The sequence below is a fragment of the Camelus dromedarius genome, chromosome 12, assembly GCF_036321535.1.
Source record: "Camelus dromedarius isolate mCamDro1 chromosome 12, mCamDro1.pat, whole genome shotgun sequence".
In the NCBI taxonomy this organism is placed as follows: domain Eukaryota; kingdom Metazoa; phylum Chordata; class Mammalia; order Artiodactyla; family Camelidae; genus Camelus; species Camelus dromedarius.
The window spans coordinates 26,334,116-26,354,357 of NC_087447.1; the positions used below are offsets into that span (position 1 = coordinate 26,334,116).

Below are 20,242 nucleotides of genomic sequence, written 5' to 3' on the forward strand. Positions count from 1 at the left end.
GACCTTCCACAGAAGAACATGCATCTACACAGCTAATCCATTGATCTTTTTGGTGGAAGGAATATCATAAATACTTTGTACTCAGAACCAAAATAAGTTTCCCCTTCCCCACAATTCATCCGTCATGTTGCCTGGTATTTATTATTAAAGGAGAAGAGGAAATTCCTTCCTGACCTTGCAAATGATCATTTTCTTTCTTGAAGCATGAGATTTGATTGCCCTTGCAATCTGGGCTCATACTTACTGCCTGTATCGTGAATAACAGTTCCTTTCTCAGTCATAATGTTTGACTCTATGACCTCCCACAGAAAATGAATTCCAAACACAGACGGTGCATTGGAAAATGGAAATGGGAGTTCTTTGATAGTAGATGGTAGAAGTATTGAGCTAGGAGCATCCTGCTCTGAATTCTCTATACATGCAAATCTAGCTGGGTCAGAGAGGAGGTATCCAAAAAGTTTCAGGAACGTTTACCCTATGAAATTGTACTTAAAAATCCCAGGGCGGATACCGGTGGAGCTTTTTGTCCTTACGCAGATTAGAGGCAATGGAGAATATTTTGCCAATAATCATGCAAAGCAAGCCATTTTGATATATTATTAACTCAGACTTGTTTTCAGAATATGTGAAATTTTTGATGGAACCAGAGTAAAAGTTGACTTTTGTTTACTAGTTCTTTAAAAATAAAAATATTTGCATGGTGCTTTGTAGTTTATGATGTAATTTTTCTGGGTTAAAGTTCTCTCTCATTTGATTTTCTTGATCGTCCTCAAGGTAGATAAGTATTATTGTTATTGGGATACATTCCTAGTAATTGTGAAAATAATATTAGGAGAGAATACATAAAATACTCAAAAAAGCAACGGTTTTGAAGTATTCTCAGATACTTTGGAAAGGCTTATTTATATAAATAGAGTATTTATTACATATCAAACTTACCAGCTCTTTTATGCATCCAAAGGAGTTTTACACAGATTGAACAAACTGACATTGTTCAATATTTGTCCTTATGTGCATGGTTTATTTCACTTGGCAAAGTGTTTTCAGGGTTCATCCATATTGTAGTATATGTCAAGATTTCCTTCCTTTCGGGATGAGTAATATTCTACTACATGTGTATACCATCTTTTGCTTACCTGTTCTTCTGTCAGTAACATTTGGGTTGCTTTCCCCTTTTTGCTCTTGTGATTATTACTACTTTTAATTGAAGAATTTTATTATTTAAAACACTTTTGAATAATCTCAGTAGGTAAACTTATTTTTATAATGTGGTTTAAAATGTGAATATGATTACTTCCATAATTATTTTTATTATCAAATGTTATCATTCCTTTGACATGCTCAATGTATTTGCAAATATTTATTACTTTAACTTGAAAGTCCTATAATTTATCGAGCACCTGTGAGCAATGTAGCTTAGATACTGAAAAGACAGGTGTGGATAGAGGACATAAATGTGAAGGAGATCATGGCCAAATTTAGGATGTAGGTTTGAATTGTTTGACCTGCACAGTATGTGTAAATTAAAAAAAAATTAGTTACTGATATCTAGAAATAAGGAGATTTTTACATTAAATTCTGAATTTTGGTTTCTCAGAAAATCTGGAATATCTGGCAATACACTGGGCCACTTTTCCACATGACAAAATTTTGTGGAGCTGAGTAGTAGTTGCCACTTTTAGACAGAATTCATACTCTTCAGTTGAACATAGATTCTATGTAATCTACTTTTCTCATTTATACATTCCTAGCCCCCAACAGACTTGTTCTCTAAAGCTGTGCTATACTTGACATGTGACTAGTCCAAACTGAGACATGCTATCAGTGTGAAATTCACACTGAATTTGAAAAGATTTGGTATGAAATAAGATGGCAAAATATTTCATTAGTAATTTTGTATTGATTATATGCTTAAATGGTAATATTCTGGTAATATTTGGTTTGAATTACTAAAATAAATTTAAGCTCTTTTTACCTTTTTAAAACGTGGCTGCTAGACAGCTTAAGATTACAAATGTGCCTTACATTAGATTTCTCTTGGACAGTACTACTTGTGAAGGTCATGGCCTGGTACAGGGCTTGCTAAGCTATATAGTCCATGAGCCGAATTTGACTGGTCACCTGTTTTCATATGATCCACAGGTTAAGAATGATTTTTACAGATAACTGTTAGCAATCTATTTGATTATAAGGAACATTAGATTTGAATCCCAATTAAGTGAAATGTTATTCCCCCACAAAAGAATTCCATTTTTTCTCATTAGCAGACCTGTAGTACTAAACATTGTACTCAGTTATAATTATTATACTTCGAACTTCATCAAAAGTTTATGGAAATTTGCTTCTTGTCTCTTGTTACTCAAGTTTCTATATTTTATCCTTGATATTGCTTCTTGGTGTGCAAAGCCTAAGTTATTTACTATCTGTCTTTTTACAAAAAAAGTTTTACAGAAAAACCGCTGGTCCAGTAGAGAGCTGATGCAGGCAACTCTCCAATGAAGTTAAGCATAGGGGAAATGCTTAGGGTTCTGATAGACAGGGATTCCAATCCTATTAATTGATCTAATCTCTGAGTCTTAGTTTTCTTATCTGTAAAATGAAAATAATGATTCCTTTCTGAATTATTTTGAAGATTACGTAAGATACCATATAACGTGTTTTATGAAGTAGGTGACTCTGCACTTCCTCTGCCTAGAATGCTCTTTCTTCCTTGTCATACCTGACTAGGTTACTGCTTGCTCATCTTTAGTTTGGTAACGTTTTTAGGTCAGAGAAGCATTTCCTGTTCTGGCCCCAAGCCTAGGTTAGCTCTTCTCGGAAATTCTGCCCTTTCTTTTATGCTTGTCGTACTTACTGCTGTTTGTTCCACCTGTTCTCCTGCTAAGATTTTAAGGTCTATGGGGAAAATGTCTTAACCACTATTTTCTGGGACTCACACATAGTAAATATTCAATAAATATTTTGGAGTTATATTGATGCAAAATGCCATACATATGATGTACCAAAAAACTGGAAGGATTCAGAGGGAGATTTATTTTTTCCACAGAGATTTCAAAGTGTATGTCATGTCCAGATATTTGAATCATGTTTTAGGATATGTAGTTTAAATATACTTTATTCTTCCCTTCTACAATACTTGGATTTTCTCACTTATTTTTCTTAAAGACTAAGCACAGTGCCTGGCACATAGTAAGGCCTCAACAAATTCTTTCTTCTCTAATTGTGGATGATGATGATAAATCAGGATATTTAATATAAAAATAATCAAAGTAGCTATCTGCTAGATAAAATTATGATAAATATTTTGGAAAACAGAAGGGAATCCATTTTAGATAAGCAAATTAGTCATTCCAGCATCCAAATTCAAATCACTGTCAGCGACAGAAGTCAATTTCATTTTTTTTTAATGAATAGGATTTGAAATATAAGGCAGTAAATACTTAGAATCCAGATCAAGTTCTGAAAACCAAAGCTAAATTTTAAAATGTCCAGAGTTTATATATTAGTCTCAATTTCATATAGTAAATGTCTATTTGCTAAGAATATTTCTGGTCAGAATGACAGCTGACAATTGTGGCTCCCATCCTTTCAGAACATAAGGCTTAACACCTGGGAAGAAAAAGCACATAGTAGGGTCCATATTAGGCTTTTCCAGCAGGAATGGACACTAAGGTTGCAGACATGAGGGAGCTAATAATAAGATACAGCCTCAGGGTTCCCTCTTACAGCTTTACCTAATCTTGTAATGAAAGTCACCCAATATGTACTTTTAAAAGGCCAGATTTGGATGATGAAGATGGGTCTTGAAGATAGCATTATCCTCCTTAATTTTACATACATTGTAACAAATTTGAGGGATTTCTCGAATTTCTTTTGAGAATTCTATATATTCCAGCCATGGTTTTCTAGGTCTTCAGCTCTATTCAGTTTAACCAGTATTTGTCAAGTATCTACTATGTGCCGGGCACTAGGAATATAGAGTTGGATACAGACTCAGAGTCTACTTTAGAGGAGCTCAGAGTCTGGTGGGAGAGATCAGTGTGCAAGAGACACCAGTTCACTGAATAATTGCTGTGATATAGCACCCTGCACAGTTACTGTACAAGCACTGTATCAAAGATGGACCCCTGTGCTCAGGACTGAGAACCAATCAGAGCAGTCTTCCTGGACGAGTTAAACCAGAGCAGAGTCAGACTGTATGACTGTGTGTGTATGTGTGTGTGAAAGGGGTGATAATACAACCTAGAGTTATGGCAATCTATTTTTTATCCTTGTATCTTTCCTAGCCCACACTAAAACACAGGGTTATAACACAGTGAGTGACTGTGGTGGTAATTCTCAGTGCTGGTGGAGAGGCTCAGAATGGGATAGGGGATGTAAAGAATGGATCTTGAGATTCTCTCTCTATTTCAGGGTGTAGGGGCACTGGTGAGTAGTTGTAGAACATAGGAATTTTGGTGGCATAGAATAAAGCCAAGTCAGAGTTGTGGACAGAGAAGCGAAATGAGACAGGTGAGGAAGAACAAGAAGCCAGATAATGAGGCCATGATTGAGAGCTTGGGTTTTTATCCTGGGAGCAGTGGAGAGTTACTGAAGAGTTATGTGAGTGGACAGTGACATAGCCAGATTTTTACCTTAAACTAGAGCCTAAAAACAAGCTAAGTAAAAATTCAGATCTGTATGGCTCTCCCTGTTAAAGTTTTTAAAAGTTTTTGATCAACTATTGAGAAAATGTCCAAATTTTAGGACTGTGTTCCCAATTGGCAACAATGTGGTTGAAATCAATAGTGGCTGACCTGTTGGTTGAGGCATATACTGTCTTTCTCTCAGGGACCACACATTAAAGCTCATGGTAAGATTCTGTTCCAATTTTGTTACTCCTGAGCAAATCACTGTATTCACAATTATGCTGCTTTGTGATTATTCAAGACTGAGCCAATTGCCCCACCCTATAATGGCAGGGGTTGCCGTGTTTATTCTCTCTTACCCAGGATCAAATGGAGCAGGGAAAGGATCCATAACTTTAAAGATGACCAACGGTGCAGAGTGGAGGGTATAGGCCCATCCTGGTAGAGTTTAAAGATAGTAAATAACGAATCATAACAAATGTATGAGCTGGTGTGCTAGTTATGAATGGATTGCTCTGACAACGCGAAAAGCATGACAACCTCACAAAAGGCAACCTGAAGAGAGGTTAGAGAAGATTTTATTAACCAGAGATATAGGGGAAGAGAATTTTTCCCAAACAGTCCTAGAGTTTACTTATCTCAGCCAAGTTATTTCACTCTCAAGCATGTCCTAGTTTGAACAGTAGATCACACAATCACGCTATATAGAACAGCAGTATGGTGGAGACTTTTAGCCTTCCAGAAGAATCATTCTCCTTTTTTGAAACTTGGCAACAGTATCTCTCAGCATGACTTGCAGTTGGAGGTAGCAATGTGAGTAAATTCTCTTCAGTGGAATGGGAGCAAAAGTGATGTGTTCCCACAGCAAAAGAGTGAGGAAGTATGAAAGTAAAAAGCCGATATGCTGCTTTCCTTATCCCAAACTTCTCATGTCACAAATCTGGTTTGCACTATGATTAGAGGAGAGTTTAAATCGGATGTGATACTGACATTTTGAACCAGGTTGGATGAAATTTTAATACCTGAAATTACTAGGTAGTTACAGATCTGCTTAAGATGCTTTTATAAGGGATGTTTGAAGGCATTGCCATGCAATAAAAAGCAAGCTGCCAAATAATATGGCAGTGATACCATTTCTGTAAATGTAGAATCCATATGTTTTACATGTGCTTAAATTTCTAAATATGTGCATAAGAAGTCCAAACTACTAAATACAAAACTGTTACAATACCTCTGAGCACTCATTAATTATACTAATCAGTTGTATTAGAATGCATTAATACAAAGTTTCAGAATGGAAAAATAACATTGGTTGTTAATTTTGATAATCCTAGAGATGAATGTTAGGTAAATTACTTTAATATATTTGATAATAATTGCTGATAGTCAGCAGATCTTAATCCAGTTTCTTTTATGTACAAACCTAAAAGAGAATTCTCCTGGAATCCCCAAATGTAGTTAACTTTTTTTGAATTTCATCAAATGCCAATTCATGCTAATAGAACTCTGAGCTTTCATAATCAAATGCTCTAATACGGAGGAAAAATTTGCCAATTTGTCTGTTACTGTCTATCTATTTCCTCCATTTATTAATCATATTTCCTGATGTAGCCAAGACATAATTACAAATCATGGGCACTGGAGTCAGACATGCTTGGATTTGAATCTCAGTTTTTAAATTTTCTTTGCTTTGTGTTCACGAGCAAGTTCCTTAACCTCTTTAAACATCATTTACAAGGCTTCCTGAGGCTCTTTTGAGGTCTGAATGCTACAGTGAATCTGCAGTGCCCAGAACAGTGTGACAGAGGAGACAATGAGAGTCACACCCTTGTCTCTACCAGTCTTTGCTCTCATCTCAGTTCACTTTTAAGAAGCAGTGAATATAGTTTAATGCAGTTAGTAAATAAGAATTTATAAACCTTGCATTGCCTGAATTAATTTACACTACTCAGACTCTCAGAAAAGTTTAGCAGACTGTTTGTAATTTGAAAGCTAAGATGTTAATAGTATTTCATCTTTTTTTCTCTTTTTTTAAATTTCTTGTTTTATTCTGAATTATATTTTATCTTTTAAGAAGTAAAATGAGAGAAAAGGTAATTATATTAAATGTGGACAGAAGACAGATTTTAAAAATGAGTAGTTACTCGTATATATGTTGGTGGGTAACAAGAAAAGAAGCAATATTAAAAAGAGCCTGTTTTTTAATTACAAGATTCATGCATGTATATGTATTAATATTGTAGAAAATTTAGTTTATAGAGATAAGCTGACGTAAATAAGAAAAAAGTGCCACACCATCCACAGTCTTACCATTCTGAGTAGCTATTCTCAATATTTTAGTTTATATCCTCCTCAAATACTGATATATATTTAAAATTTTATTTACTTTTTGAGACCTAATTTTTTCAATTAGTTTATTGTTACCATTTCCCACTATAAAATATTCCATAGCATTGCTTTAAATGGGTGATGATGTTCTAGTCAAAAGATTTATTTTACTAATCTCCTTAATTTTTAACATTTACATATCATACAGTTTTTTTTTTACTATTGTAAATAATGCTTTGTCATCATTTTAGTCAATTTTTTGGTGCATATTCATAATTATTTCCTATTGAAAAATTCCTAGAAGTGGAATGTCTAGATCAAAAGTTGTGTGCTTTTAAAAGCTTTGTTATACATTGTCAAGTTTTCATCTAATAAGCTGTAACATTTATGCTTTCATTAGCAATACATGAAAGCACCACTTTCCCTATATTCACTATTCCTTGAATTCGCTAATCTTTATCATTAGAAAAATTTGACCACTTGATGAGTTAAACACATTGTGTGATTGTTTTAGTTTGAATTGTTTTATTAGTAGTAATACTGAACTTTTTGTGCATGTTTACTTTGGCCATTTGTATTTTTTTTAATGAACTGTGTGTTCATTTCCTTTGCTTCTCTTTTCCTTAGTGTTTATCTTTTTCTTAATTATTTTTTTGTCTACCTAAAAGTATTCTTCCCATATTAAAGATATTAACCTATTGTCATGTTGCAAATATTTTCTCAATATATTATTGCTTTTCAGTTTTATTAAAGCTTTTTTTTTCCAAGGTGCAGAAATTCAAGACTTTCCTTTAGTTAAATATATACATATTTGATTTAGACCTTTTATTTTCAGACTTTACAAATCCAGCTATATTATTTTCTAGCACTTTTATAATTATACTTAAATCTTTAAGTCACTAAATGTGTTTAAAGTACAGAATGGATCCAACATATTTTTCTATAGTTTTTTCAAAATCCACCATTTCCTTGTTGATTTGAAATTTGGACCATAATCCCTAATCTGAACTTTCTGGGGCTAGATGTATTCTGGAATTCATAATGTTTTGGATTTTGGAAAAGAGATGTAATACATAGACCATATGTTATATAACAACCCTACTGGGGTCTGAAACTGTTTCCTGTAATAAAGCACTTTAATATTTTCAAATGAAACATTCACACTAAGTGAGATAAGTAAAGTCTGTAAGTTAGTCCTTGTTAGGTTTTGCTGCCTAATGAGTTCTAAAAAAAAAAATTGCAGTTTTCAGAAATTTTTGAATTTTGGAGTTGTGGTTAAGAGATTGTAGACTTGTATCAAATTAACATGCAAAAAAGTCCTAATTTTTTAAGTTGTGCCTATTTTGGCCAGGTATGTAGTTCTGTTATCTGTCTTATGATACACAGTGTGATACACTACTTATTGAATTTGTTTTAACATATGTTTAAATATTAGTTTTACTATTTCCTCTTTTTTTCCAAAAATTTCTTGGTCATAATTTTTTTAGATGTATTATAGAATATTTTCCTCAAGGCCCAAATTACATGGGAAAATTATAGCTTGATTTGGGGGAAGCACAGCAAACAGGATTGAGCCATGTTGACAATAGACAGAGTTGTGTTGGGTACTGAGTCACTTTTATATGCACTCTTGAATAAACTCTTAGAGGTCCATCCTCATCTTTCAAGACCAACTTGAGAATTGCTGATCTCTTGACAAGTTTCTGAAAGTATATCTGGCTGACACCCTGAGGTGCTCTCATAGTTATTAATAGTATCTATTAGCGTCTTAAAGGCTTCTGTGAGCCATGCTATAAAGAAACCCACTTACCTTGGTTTATCCTAGTGTTTAAGAAAACCATTTGACCACAAAATCCCCATGTCACAATACCTAGCACATAGTTTAGTAAATAGTTGTCCAGTGAAAAATAAAAGTACTTAGAATTTGAGGACTTCCATCTATCGCTAATCCATCACAGGTGTTTACTGAATGTCTGTTATCTTCCTGTTACGGTTGGATTTATTGGGGGATACAGAAGAATTATAAGATATGATACCTTTCCTCAGGAGCAAGTACAGTGGAAACAATTAGGGCAGTGTTGACTGTGGAATTGTAGTTCTCCAATTAACCCTCGGATGGTACAGAGGAATCTAACTGATATTTGTATCACCAGAACCAGTACAGTGCATTGTTTATATCAGCACTGGCATTCAGTAGATATTCTAGATAAAAGAGTGAAAGAAGGGGTAGAGAAAGGGGCACTATCTGTAGGATGTGACAGTATATTTCAGCTCATACCTTCACATGAAGAGAGGACAAAGCCAGAGTGGGCTTCATAAAAGAGACTGGATCAAAGCCTGGCAACAAAGTATTGATGGGGACATTTCCCCCATCACTGTGGGAAATTATAATTGAAAATATTCTTATTGAAGATGGACGGTTCATCACACCCAGCCTAATACTGTTCAGACACTGTCCTATAAGAATAGTGGCCCATCTGGCTTATCCTTTCTAGGCCCCAGAGTCCTAACTCTGGTTCTCAAGGAGTTCTCTGATTCAGATAGCTGCTTCAGTGGGTGAGAGAAAACGTGGTTCATCACTTTGTCTTAAGTAGTGGAACACTCTAGTGGGGGAAATGGCACAGGACTGGTCTAACTAAAGTGGTAGGTTAACTAGATGTAATACAGAAGCAGCCCGCCACACATACTTCTCAGCTGAACTCTTAAGGTTTTTTCGAGAATGCATGAACAAATAAAATGGTTTCTCTGATACCCTTAATTGGCTTACTCAGTTTATTAGAGACCAGCTTATCAATTTCCCCCCGAAATGTACAGTCTGACTGTGTCTTATTTCTCTCTTTTGCCTTATAAATCCTATATTTGCCTTTGTTCCATGGCTCAGTCTATCAACAGACTCTCTCACATGTGTGTACACAATTTGTGTGCCAAATAATTAAATGACTCTGAGTTCTTTTCTGACACAAATATTACTTTCTTCCTGAGCTCTTGTCCACTGGATCCTGGGGGGAAAATGACTGAATGTCTATTCAGTTCAAAGCTTAGTCTAATCTGATCATTAAATAGTTATCTTTGGTCACTCTTTCTCTCTCAGATAGACTCTCCTGTACCCTGTTGGTTTCATTCAGGTAATATATGGAAGAAGAGGTTGTATGGCTTTTATATCTTTAATGCACTGGGATACGAGACCCCTGGCCTCATGCTGGCCCACTGGATAGTGTATGCTGGCATGGCAGATAACTGCCATTGGAAATATGTCCGTTGTTCACCTGGCTGCTGGATGCTCTTCTGGCCTGCAGTGTGTGAACTTACAGCCCATTTTCTGATGGTGCTTCCTGGATGGTCCAATCTGAACTTGACTTGCTCTGGTATTAGAGACAGCCCTCCAAGGCCTGACTGAGACACACATTTGGCCCTGGCTTGAGTTTGTGGTGCTGCTCTCACAGTAGAGCCACCTCTCCCTTACTATGCCAATAGCCTGTGGCCAACTTCTCAGCCTAAAACTACCATTCTTTCATGTCATAGGAAACAGAACCAAGAGTGGTTTGAGAAAGCTAAACCTCAGGCCTCCTTCTGTCTGCCAGTATCATGTCATCTTGTCAATGTGGCTGTGTCCTAAGTTGCTACAAGACAGCTTCCTCCGTGTGTGCAAAATTGGGGGGAGGGGAACAGAAGACCCCTCTGCCAAAGGATTGATTCCACTTGCCTGACATTTGTCTCCTATCCAAGCCACATCCTAAAAAAGGGAACTTAGGACTTAACTCTTCTGGCTATTTTACTTTCCTGCCTCTCTCTCTGAAACATCTTCCAGTTTTTCCTCTAGGACAGAAAGAGGTTGGCTTTTATTTTGTTTCTACATTTATATTCCTTATTCTTGACTCCAGCAAAGGCTTAACAGTAGTCAATCATTACTCCTAATTTACAAGGATAAATTTATGGGCTGAGTCATCTAAGTTTAGCTGTTTATATGCTAATCGGAAGGAGTAAAGGGTTTCCTTGAGATTCAGATCCTCTCTCAAGGCAACAGTCTTATAAGCTAGTATATTGTTTTGTTTCACATTTTTGTTGTACGTGTCAGAAGCAGTATTGTATTATTGTGACAAATCCTAGGGACACCTGGAATAGTTTAGGCAGTCTTGTATGTGCAAACACCAAAAAGAAAAGCATAATTTTTAAGCCATTACTCTTGTTACATTACCCATTATAATACCTGAAGGACACATTATTAAGATGTTTGAGTGGGATACCTTTAGTTGCAAGGAATAGAGACTCATTCAGATCCTCTGAAGTAATGGGGCATTTACTGTGACATATTTGTTATGACATATTTGTTATGACATATTTGTTAGAGTTTATTGGTTGCAATCAGTGGGGTCTGTCTCAGGCTAACTTAGGCAAAAACAGAATATAATGGGATGGCAGGTGATAGCACATGGAATTCAAGAAAAGACCAAAGAAAGGGGCTGTAGAAAGAACTAGAAGAGCCCCAGACATCTGGATTTTAGGGACAATCTCTTCAGGGTGCTGTTAGTGGGACAGCTTCTCCCCAGGTATTTACGTCTCTGTGTGGTTCACCTCCTGACTCTGTATCTCATGAGAGAAGCTGGTTGGTCTGAAGGGTCAGGGGCCTGCCCCTTGGCCAGAGTAGCACAGTCCTCCCAAACCTGCACATGATAGTGGAGAAATGGAATAGCGAGTCATTCTGAGAGGGCAAGCTGAGTTCAGATCAGGGCGTGTGGCATTCCTAATTGTGACAGAATGTCTAGGTGGAAAGTGTATAATCTGGCGGCTGAGTCAGGACTAACTGAGCACCACTTTCCCCACAGAATGTGGAAAGGCTAAAATCTGTTTATGATTACTTTAAAAAAAAACAGGAATAGAAGGAGATTTTAAAAAGCAGTTTGTTTCTTTAAGTGCTAAATAAATTGAAGGTAAATTATTATAGAGAATTCTCTTTTGCATCCCTTTAGACAAACTTGTTAGCTGTCTTGATTGTGGTGGTGGTTTCATTCATGTATACATCTATCAAAACCCATCAAACTGTTCATCTGAAATATGTGTATTTTACTGAACAGGAATCATACCATAATAAAGGTGTTTAGAAAAAAAAGAAATTCACATACACACACACTTTGAAAACCGCATCTGAGAGTTCCATGAGTCACCTTTAATATCTATAGCAGAAAGAGATAGCATTTATTTGACACGACCTGTTCGCTGGTTTAATTTTGTACATTTGAACTTTTCAAACCATTGCCTATATTTTGGTTTCATCTTTGTTGACAATTAGGGGACCAAAAATAACAACCTGATCCAATTTAAAATGATACAGACTCATTATCATTTAATTCCTTTACCAATTTTTTATGTGTGTGTGTGGCAACTCTTCATCCATTCCATTAATGTATTTCCAAACACAAATTATTTAGGCTGACAAAATTCAGAGTTTCCCCCGGACATCCATGATACCAAATAGTGGCTTCCCCCACACTCCTAGCAGCTACCTCCTGTTCCCATACATAAATGGCAGCCAGCAATGGCTGGAAACAAAGGACTCTCTCCCAGTCCCTGAATACAGTGACATTCATTCTGAGAGAAGCAGGGGCAGCTTTTTGAAAGCCGACTTCTTCAGCTCAACAATAACACACAATGAGTTATTGACTTGTTTATATACGGAGCTCTTTTCAGTAACTAACTCTGACTCCCACAGTCTGGACAAATGATTGATTTCGTGGTTAGAAAAAGAGAAAGCTCTTGCGCTAAACTCTGTAGTGCAAACTACTTCTTCCCCATTTGTTCCTTAACTGAATAGGACCTTATTAAAATGCACTTTCCAAAAAAATACCTGCAGCTGGTCTTTATAGCCATGTTTTGTATATATAAATAAGTAATTTGTCCCAGTCTTTTGTATATTAACAGACCATTGGGAAACTTGTCAATATATATGAAGGCCGATTGTCCTGTTGTTTATGCTAAACTGTATTGCCTATATTGATCTGCGTGTAAAATATGGATCAGGATAATTTGTTAAAAGATCTATATTTACTTGTCAGAAATAGATTTTTGATAGAAAGATAGATTCAGTTTTCTTGTGGTTATGTTGATTTATTAAGACCATTCTACACAACGCATAGCATATACTTCACATTTGAATCATTAGATGTTCTTCTGAATACAAAGAAAATGGCGCGACGAACTACAGAGCACTGAAAGTTTGGTTAGATTAACTGGCTCTTCCCTCTTTGGTTAGTACCTAGCTAGAATGTCAATATGAATTACATGTAACATGCCAGCTTTTTTGATTACTGTACCTTTTTTAAAGGTGTTAATAATTGGACTCTAGATTTTAGAGTTATTTTCTCCTATAAAATAGATTTTATTATACCTTCCTATCATGTTAAAATTTTTACACTATTAGTCTTTATGATTTTTATAAATTTATTTTGGAGGTGAGTTAAAAAAAAAAAACAGGAACAAAAAGCCATATACTGCTAATGACACATAAAATCAGAAGACTGCTATTCTGCCTATATTTCTCCAGCAGGCGGTCTTGAATCTGTCTTCCTCTCTAGAATGCCTGTGGTAGAGCTTTCCTGGAGCCAGCAAATGTATGAAGAATTCCTCAAAACTAAGAGCACTTTCTATTATAGTCAAGTGGGCCATATGTCTTATATAAAACTATGTATTACTAATCTATTACCCTTTAGGACCTAGGACCTTAGAGAAGGTATAATGCCTCCCACTTCAGCATTAATAGTTTTATGTAAAGTATAGTCTAAAAGGTAAAAGGTAAAATATAGTCTAAAAGGTAACAAGTAGAAATCATTTCATTGGAATCTGCTGTTTCAGGTGTACTTTTGAGGATTCCTTTTCTTAATTCCTAAACATTTTTTGTTTGAGGTGAACTTACTCCGTTTTAATCTTGTTTCTCTAATCAGCCCATTTCCTTGAATCATTTTGTTTAATTCTCTTTGACAGAGCTGTTATGTTCCTTGCTTCTTCCATATCTGCTACTGTCTTTGACTAGTCTATTGATTGTTCTATTTACCATTAACATTGAATGAGTCAACTTTAACCTAATTTTGGATAGCTAATGTTTGTTAATTACATATTTTTAAAATCTTAGCAGCAAGCTCTGACAAAAATGGTGAATTAAACCTTCCTAAATTAGCTTGTTAAATTTTGATATGTACAACAAACAATTGGGGGTGTTTCTTACATTTAAAAAGGGCATGATATAGTTAGACAAAGGTGATTCAGTTTCCCACTTCCCTGTTTGGTAGAGATTTGGCTTTTCATGGTTATCTACAATTTTAGCCATCCTTCTTTTTTTAAATTGAGGTATAATTTTAAATTGACATACAACGTATTAGTTTGAGGTGTATAACATAATGATTTGATATTTGTATATGTTGAGAAATGATCATAATAACGTCTAGTTAACATTCCTCACTATATATAATTACAGATTTTTTTTGTGATGAGAACTTTTAAGATCTACTCTCTTAGCAACTTTCATATTTGCAATACAGTATTATTAACTATAGTTCAACCATGCTGTGCATTACATCCCCATGACTTATTTATTTTGTAACTGGAAGTTTGTACCTTTTGACTTTCTTCACCCATTTTACCCACCATTCAACCCCCATCCCACCTTTGGCAACCACCAGCCTGTTCTTTGTATCTATGAGTTTGTTGTTTGTTGTTGTTTTCTTAGATTCCATTGATAAGTGATATCATATGCTATATATCTTTCTCCATCTGACTTAGTTCACTTAAAATAATGTTCTCAAGGTTCATCCTTCCTGTTTGTTTTGATTTTTAATTTGAAGTTTCTATCCTCTTTATACATGAAAAATTAGCCTCAGAAATTTCAAACCCATTGACAAAAAATTATTTCATATATTTTAGATAAGAATCGCCAATCAAAAGCATCTAGTTTTGTTGTAATGAAGAAATGGGATGTTCTCTTCCAAAGTGACAGGACAGAAGGATCCTATTATTGTTATTGTGTCTAAAACTCGAGGGAGAGGTGTTGTTAGGACTACATGTTATTAATACCTCAAAGTGAAAATGTACTCTCTCAATTTGACTTTTTACTTTCCATAATTTCCTCTAAATGATTGTATTAAGATATTTCTCTTTTAGAATGGCTGGTCTGTTTTCAGAAAAGGCAACAAGGGTGTATCCTTATATTTTGTTGATGATTTATTTCTCAGTATCTTACTGGATTTTCTATTTGGTATTGTGCATATGATGCTTTTCAGTAATGTTGGCATATTTTCCCCTCAGCTTCTGTAGATTAGGATAGTGTTTCTTTAGAAGCTGAGTGTTAGAACGAGGTGATTTTTCCAACTGTGGTGGTTTCAAAGGTAAAGAATTCCTACTTTTTAAAGAGTTACTTGGAAGCAGTTCTGAATGTCATGCCCTGGGAGACCTCATTAGAATCTGACTTACCACTGTGGCACCAAAGAGTTTCATAGCTCTGTTTTTGTTTTGTTTTGCTTCCCTTCGGAAAAGATCTGCTCTGAATGTTTTTGCATTTGGAAATTAATTTTGTAAGGAATAGATGAGCTTGGTGAATATTCCCCAGTCGCTTTCCTTCACATATCCTCCTGAAATGAGACTCCCCTGGTAAAGAAATAATTATAGAGACTTGACACAAGTTTGTTGTGCCACCGTTTACACATAGGCTTCCATGTGTGGAAGTTGTTTGATATTTGACTTTTTATAATATGATGTTACATTTTTTTGTATTACTTCAGCACAGGAAAAAATATTTCTTGGGGAGATTGATTCCAAGAATAGTCTCATAAGATGATTTTTTTCCAGTTTTATTGAGGTATAATTAACATATGATCTTGTGTAAGTTTAAGGTGAACAACATAATGACCTGACTTTCATATATTGTGAAATGAGTACCATGGTAAATTTAGTTAACATCCATCATTTCATATGGTTTAAAAAAATGATGAATCCTTGTGAACTCTTAGGATCTACCATCTTAATAAACTTTCAAATATACCATATAGCATTGTTAACTATAGTCATCATGTATATCACATGATGATTTTTTTTAAAAACTTGTTTTCAGTGATCCTTAATCTAGGACAGGGTACAGCAAATTTTGCCTGCTGTTCAAATTTAGTCTGCTACTTGTTTGTTTTTTAAGTTTTATGGGGACATAGCCATACTCATTTGTTTATATATTGTCTATTTCAGGCAACAAGGGCAAATTTGAATAATTGCTAAAGAGATTGGGTGCCCCTCCTACTCCCCAAGCCTAAATATTTACTATCAGGTTCTTACAGAAATGTTTTTCAGCTCCTTATCTAGAGTGATCATAAGGATCACCTAAGGGTTCCTCAGCTTTTCCCCTCTACCAGAACAGAATCTCTGATATACTGAGTTGTATCACCTATCAGTGGACGAAGAGTTCACAGGTTTGACACTATTCTTATAGCATACAAGAGTAACTAGGTGGGGAAGGCCATCTTGTTGGTCCCCACCCTGTTTTATCCCAAGTACAGGAGTGGGTCTTCAGGAAGGGTATGAATTAAAGATTCATGTTAACTCAAGCATGATTTGCTAGGCATACAATTGAGAAAGCCTATTTAAAACAATAACAACATTGAGAAAACAAACAAAACAAAACAAAAAAAGCATGGTCATTATTTATTCTTAATCTTCAACAAGGAGATACAACATGGCACTGTTGCTTAAGAATTGTTAAAATATTCCAATTCAGAAGGTTCTGTATCAGGCTGCTATCTTCTTTCTTTCTATTAGTACCAATTTGTTGAGTGATATTATTGTGTAAGTTTAGCTTTTTCCTTTGTTTGAAACTAACATTTTGGTTCAGTGTAGATTATTTATAAGGTAATATAGAATGAACCACATTCACCTTTTTATAACATGGTTTAGCAGTAGTAGTAGGAGACCTTTAGCTTTGTGCCGGCTGGAGGTAACTGTTCATGTATTTAAGATACTCTTTGTCAGGAAATGTGATAAATCATTTTAAACTGTCTAGAGTGCTTGAATAGACATTTGCTTTTGGTTTATATCCTTAAATTCTTATCCTGACATAAAAGCAGCCAATTTATTCCCTATTGGCAGTGAAAGCTTCTAATAGGAAATATCAGCCTAATTTTAAGAAAAAGTTGCTGTTTTCATTTTGACAAAATGTTTTAAAAAATACTTATCAGTGTCAAATGCCTGTAATTAAGGATCCCCTCTCAAATCATATTTTAATAAGCTTAAAAACAATAAAAGTAGAAGTGAAAAATTCAGTGTTAAATGTTTTAAATATAAAAAATGAACTTTCAACTTATTTAATCTAAATGGAGTTTATTTTCACATGTGCATGGGCCAAATTAATTTAGAATCACCTTCCACAAGTATACTAAATTAGTTGTTTGAGTAAATGTTGCTATTAGGTGTCAATAGGTGCCTATTTTCATGTTATTTATTTATTTATTTATTTATTTATTTATTTATTTATTTATTTATTTATTTATTTATTTATTTATTTTTCTAGTTGAACCTGGCTGTGGATGAACAGAAGGGGAAATTTACTGAAAAATTCATTCTTTCAATGACAGCAAAAGAACACCATCAGGCACAAGAAGAAGTATGAAACTTACTTTTTAAACTGTATTATAAAACTACAATGAATACTAATTTTTATATTTGGACAGATTTTACTTGGGTTTGGTAGTGAACCAACTATAGTTATCTGGTAACAATATAATGAAAAAAACTCGTCAAAACTAGAAATCATTTTATTGATATAGGCAGCTTGAAAAATAATTATATTCTTGAAAGAATAAGTCATGTTGTAATTTCCTGAAAACTACTTATGAATACTTTCTCATAAATTTCGTAAATTAGGAAATTATTACAGGTAATTTGAATCTAGAAATTATGAAACATACTAACATAGGAAAAACATTGAAATTTTGTTGAATTTTGAATAAATACTAAAATCTTTTTTATTTTCTGACTTTGTAGGAATAGAATTATTATTCTGAATTTTAGGATTGTTAACAATGTTATCTTTTATCAAGGAAAAACTGTAGTTTATTAATGTCAGCCTAAGTGAGCTAATCATAAGATTCTGTAGACAATATTGCAATGAAGAACTATTAAAGCAAGGCTGCTTCTCTCCAGACCTCATGCTGTGAAGTTGACAGCATATTCCATAAATGAAATAACAATACAAAACTGGCATTAGACAAAAGGGGAAAGTTATTTTCATCTAGTTTCCTGGAATGCAGAAGCATTTAATCTCTCTGAGGAAGGATCATGAATTTGCTAATTTCCATGTACTACTGTCAGTAAATAAAATCTATATGCAACTTAAAGAACAAGATAGCATGAATATTTAAAAATCAAACTTTCATGTAATTCTCTTTTGACATTTTGGCAAAGCAATCTCTCCAAGCTTGGGGGTTTTAAGATTTTCTTATCACTGTGATTGCCTCTCCTTTGCTCACTATGTTATTTTACAATAGATGAACATACACAGTGCATCAAATTTTCCTGAGAGGATTTAGTTCTTTAAGTTAGAGACTTCATTAATATTTGAGACTTATATATGCCCAATATTAAAGACTATATTGTAGACGTTGATTGGTGATCTCAGTAGAGAATATTTCATAGGAAAAATTCTACTTGAATTTTTTCTAAGGTATAACAAATAACAATTGGATAGATTTAGGTTATAGTTCTGGTTCATTTTACTTAATATGAACAAGTTAAAGGACAAGATTGTTAGTTATTAATTTAAAAAATATTGTCTTCTATCCATTTGAAAAATGTTTTTATCACAGTCGGAAGTTTTATTACATTTTCACAGTAAGTTCAAAGTGAATAGATCATGTATCTTGATATGGTCAACTTTAGAAAATGCAAATAAATATCTGGTTGAATTAGTACAATTAAAATTATATCTATAATAACAAATTATTATTAGAGATTAAATAGAAAATAATCTAAAAGAATGAAGAGATTAACTATTTTCTTATTTTATAATATAATTATTTTGCTCTTTGATATTTATGCAAAATTACAGTTTCAGTGGAACTGAAAACTTGAAGTGACCCAGGAAAATGATCATTATGCTAGAAATATTATTTTAAACGCCACCTTGTTAGCAACACTGGAAATGAAAATTATCTTTTCTGGAAAATCCAGCAGTATTTAACTTTATTTGTTATTTTTTCTTTATTATCATCTTTGTGTTTATTTAGTGCCTATATACATCACCGTTCATCCTGCAAAGGGCCTTATTTGGTTACACATTTGCTTGATCAGCTATGGCTCCAAATGCCTTTTGTTTGCTTCAGAAATCAAATACACAGTGAAGGGAATATGTATCTGTGTGTGTGTGTTTGTGTGTGTGTAATAACCTCTAAATATATTCCACACACTATGAGAATAATTTTTATGTCAGTAATTTGAAAGTGATTATATTCATCTTGATGGCTAAGTCAGTGACATCAAGTTTTGTCCCTAATTCATATATAGAGATGTGAAATCCATGATGATAAAGAGAAATGAAAAATGTGGGAGATGTGACATTTACATTTATTTTTACCCATGGTTTTCTTTTTCATAAAAATACTATATTTCTAGACATATTTCAAAACCTAAAGTAAACATCATAAAATCTGAGATTTAGATTTATATTTCTGTTGCCTATAGTTTTATCTTAAAATCTTATTTTATTTCATGTACTTTTTCCACATGAAAATGGGGAATAATAATAATGTATATATCATAAGATTACTTTGAGGTGATGATATATGTTATATCAAGCTTTTTAGAAATGGTCTATTGGAAATCTACATGTAATTTAGTATTATCAGTTTAAAAGTATGTTATTCCAGATTTTCTGAAAAGTTGATACCAAGATAGGATTAAAAAATGTGTACAGATTTTAATAGAAGAAATTCCTGTGAGAGAAAATGGAGAGCGCTTTGGGTAAGGCTGGGAGACCTGTCAGACTGAAGTGCAGGCTTGAACACAGGTGAAGGAAAGAGGTAGGGAGACTGGGTGGAAGTAGCCTCGACTGTCGTGCAGTCTAAGGAGGGTTGGGCAAATTTGTGACATACTGAGTCAGAGTTGTCCATCAGAGAAGTCTTGTGACTCCCTGGGTTGGACCTGCCTTGGTATCCTCAGCCATTGGTGCCAACCTGATGATGGATTTCAGAGCAGAGTAGCTCAGATCCTTGGTCAACTGTGCTCCAGTAGTTTGTCTGTGAAGTGCATTCTTACTGCTTCCT

At 34.3% G+C, this 20,242-nt stretch overlaps 1 protein-coding gene across 2 annotated transcripts in view; it reads left to right on the forward strand.

Annotated features, from left to right (window-relative positions):
* Positions 1-20,242, forward strand: part of DCDC1 (doublecortin domain containing 1) — a 381,054-nt gene that overhangs the window by 159,500 nt on the left and 201,312 nt on the right. For both annotated transcript variants that reach the window (XM_064492479.1, XM_064492478.1), the window contains one exon: positions 17,494-17,586. In XM_064492479.1, coding sequence (XP_064348549.1) covers positions 17,494-17,586 — 93 coding nt within the window. The remainder of the gene's footprint in view (positions 1-17,493; positions 17,587-20,242) is intronic.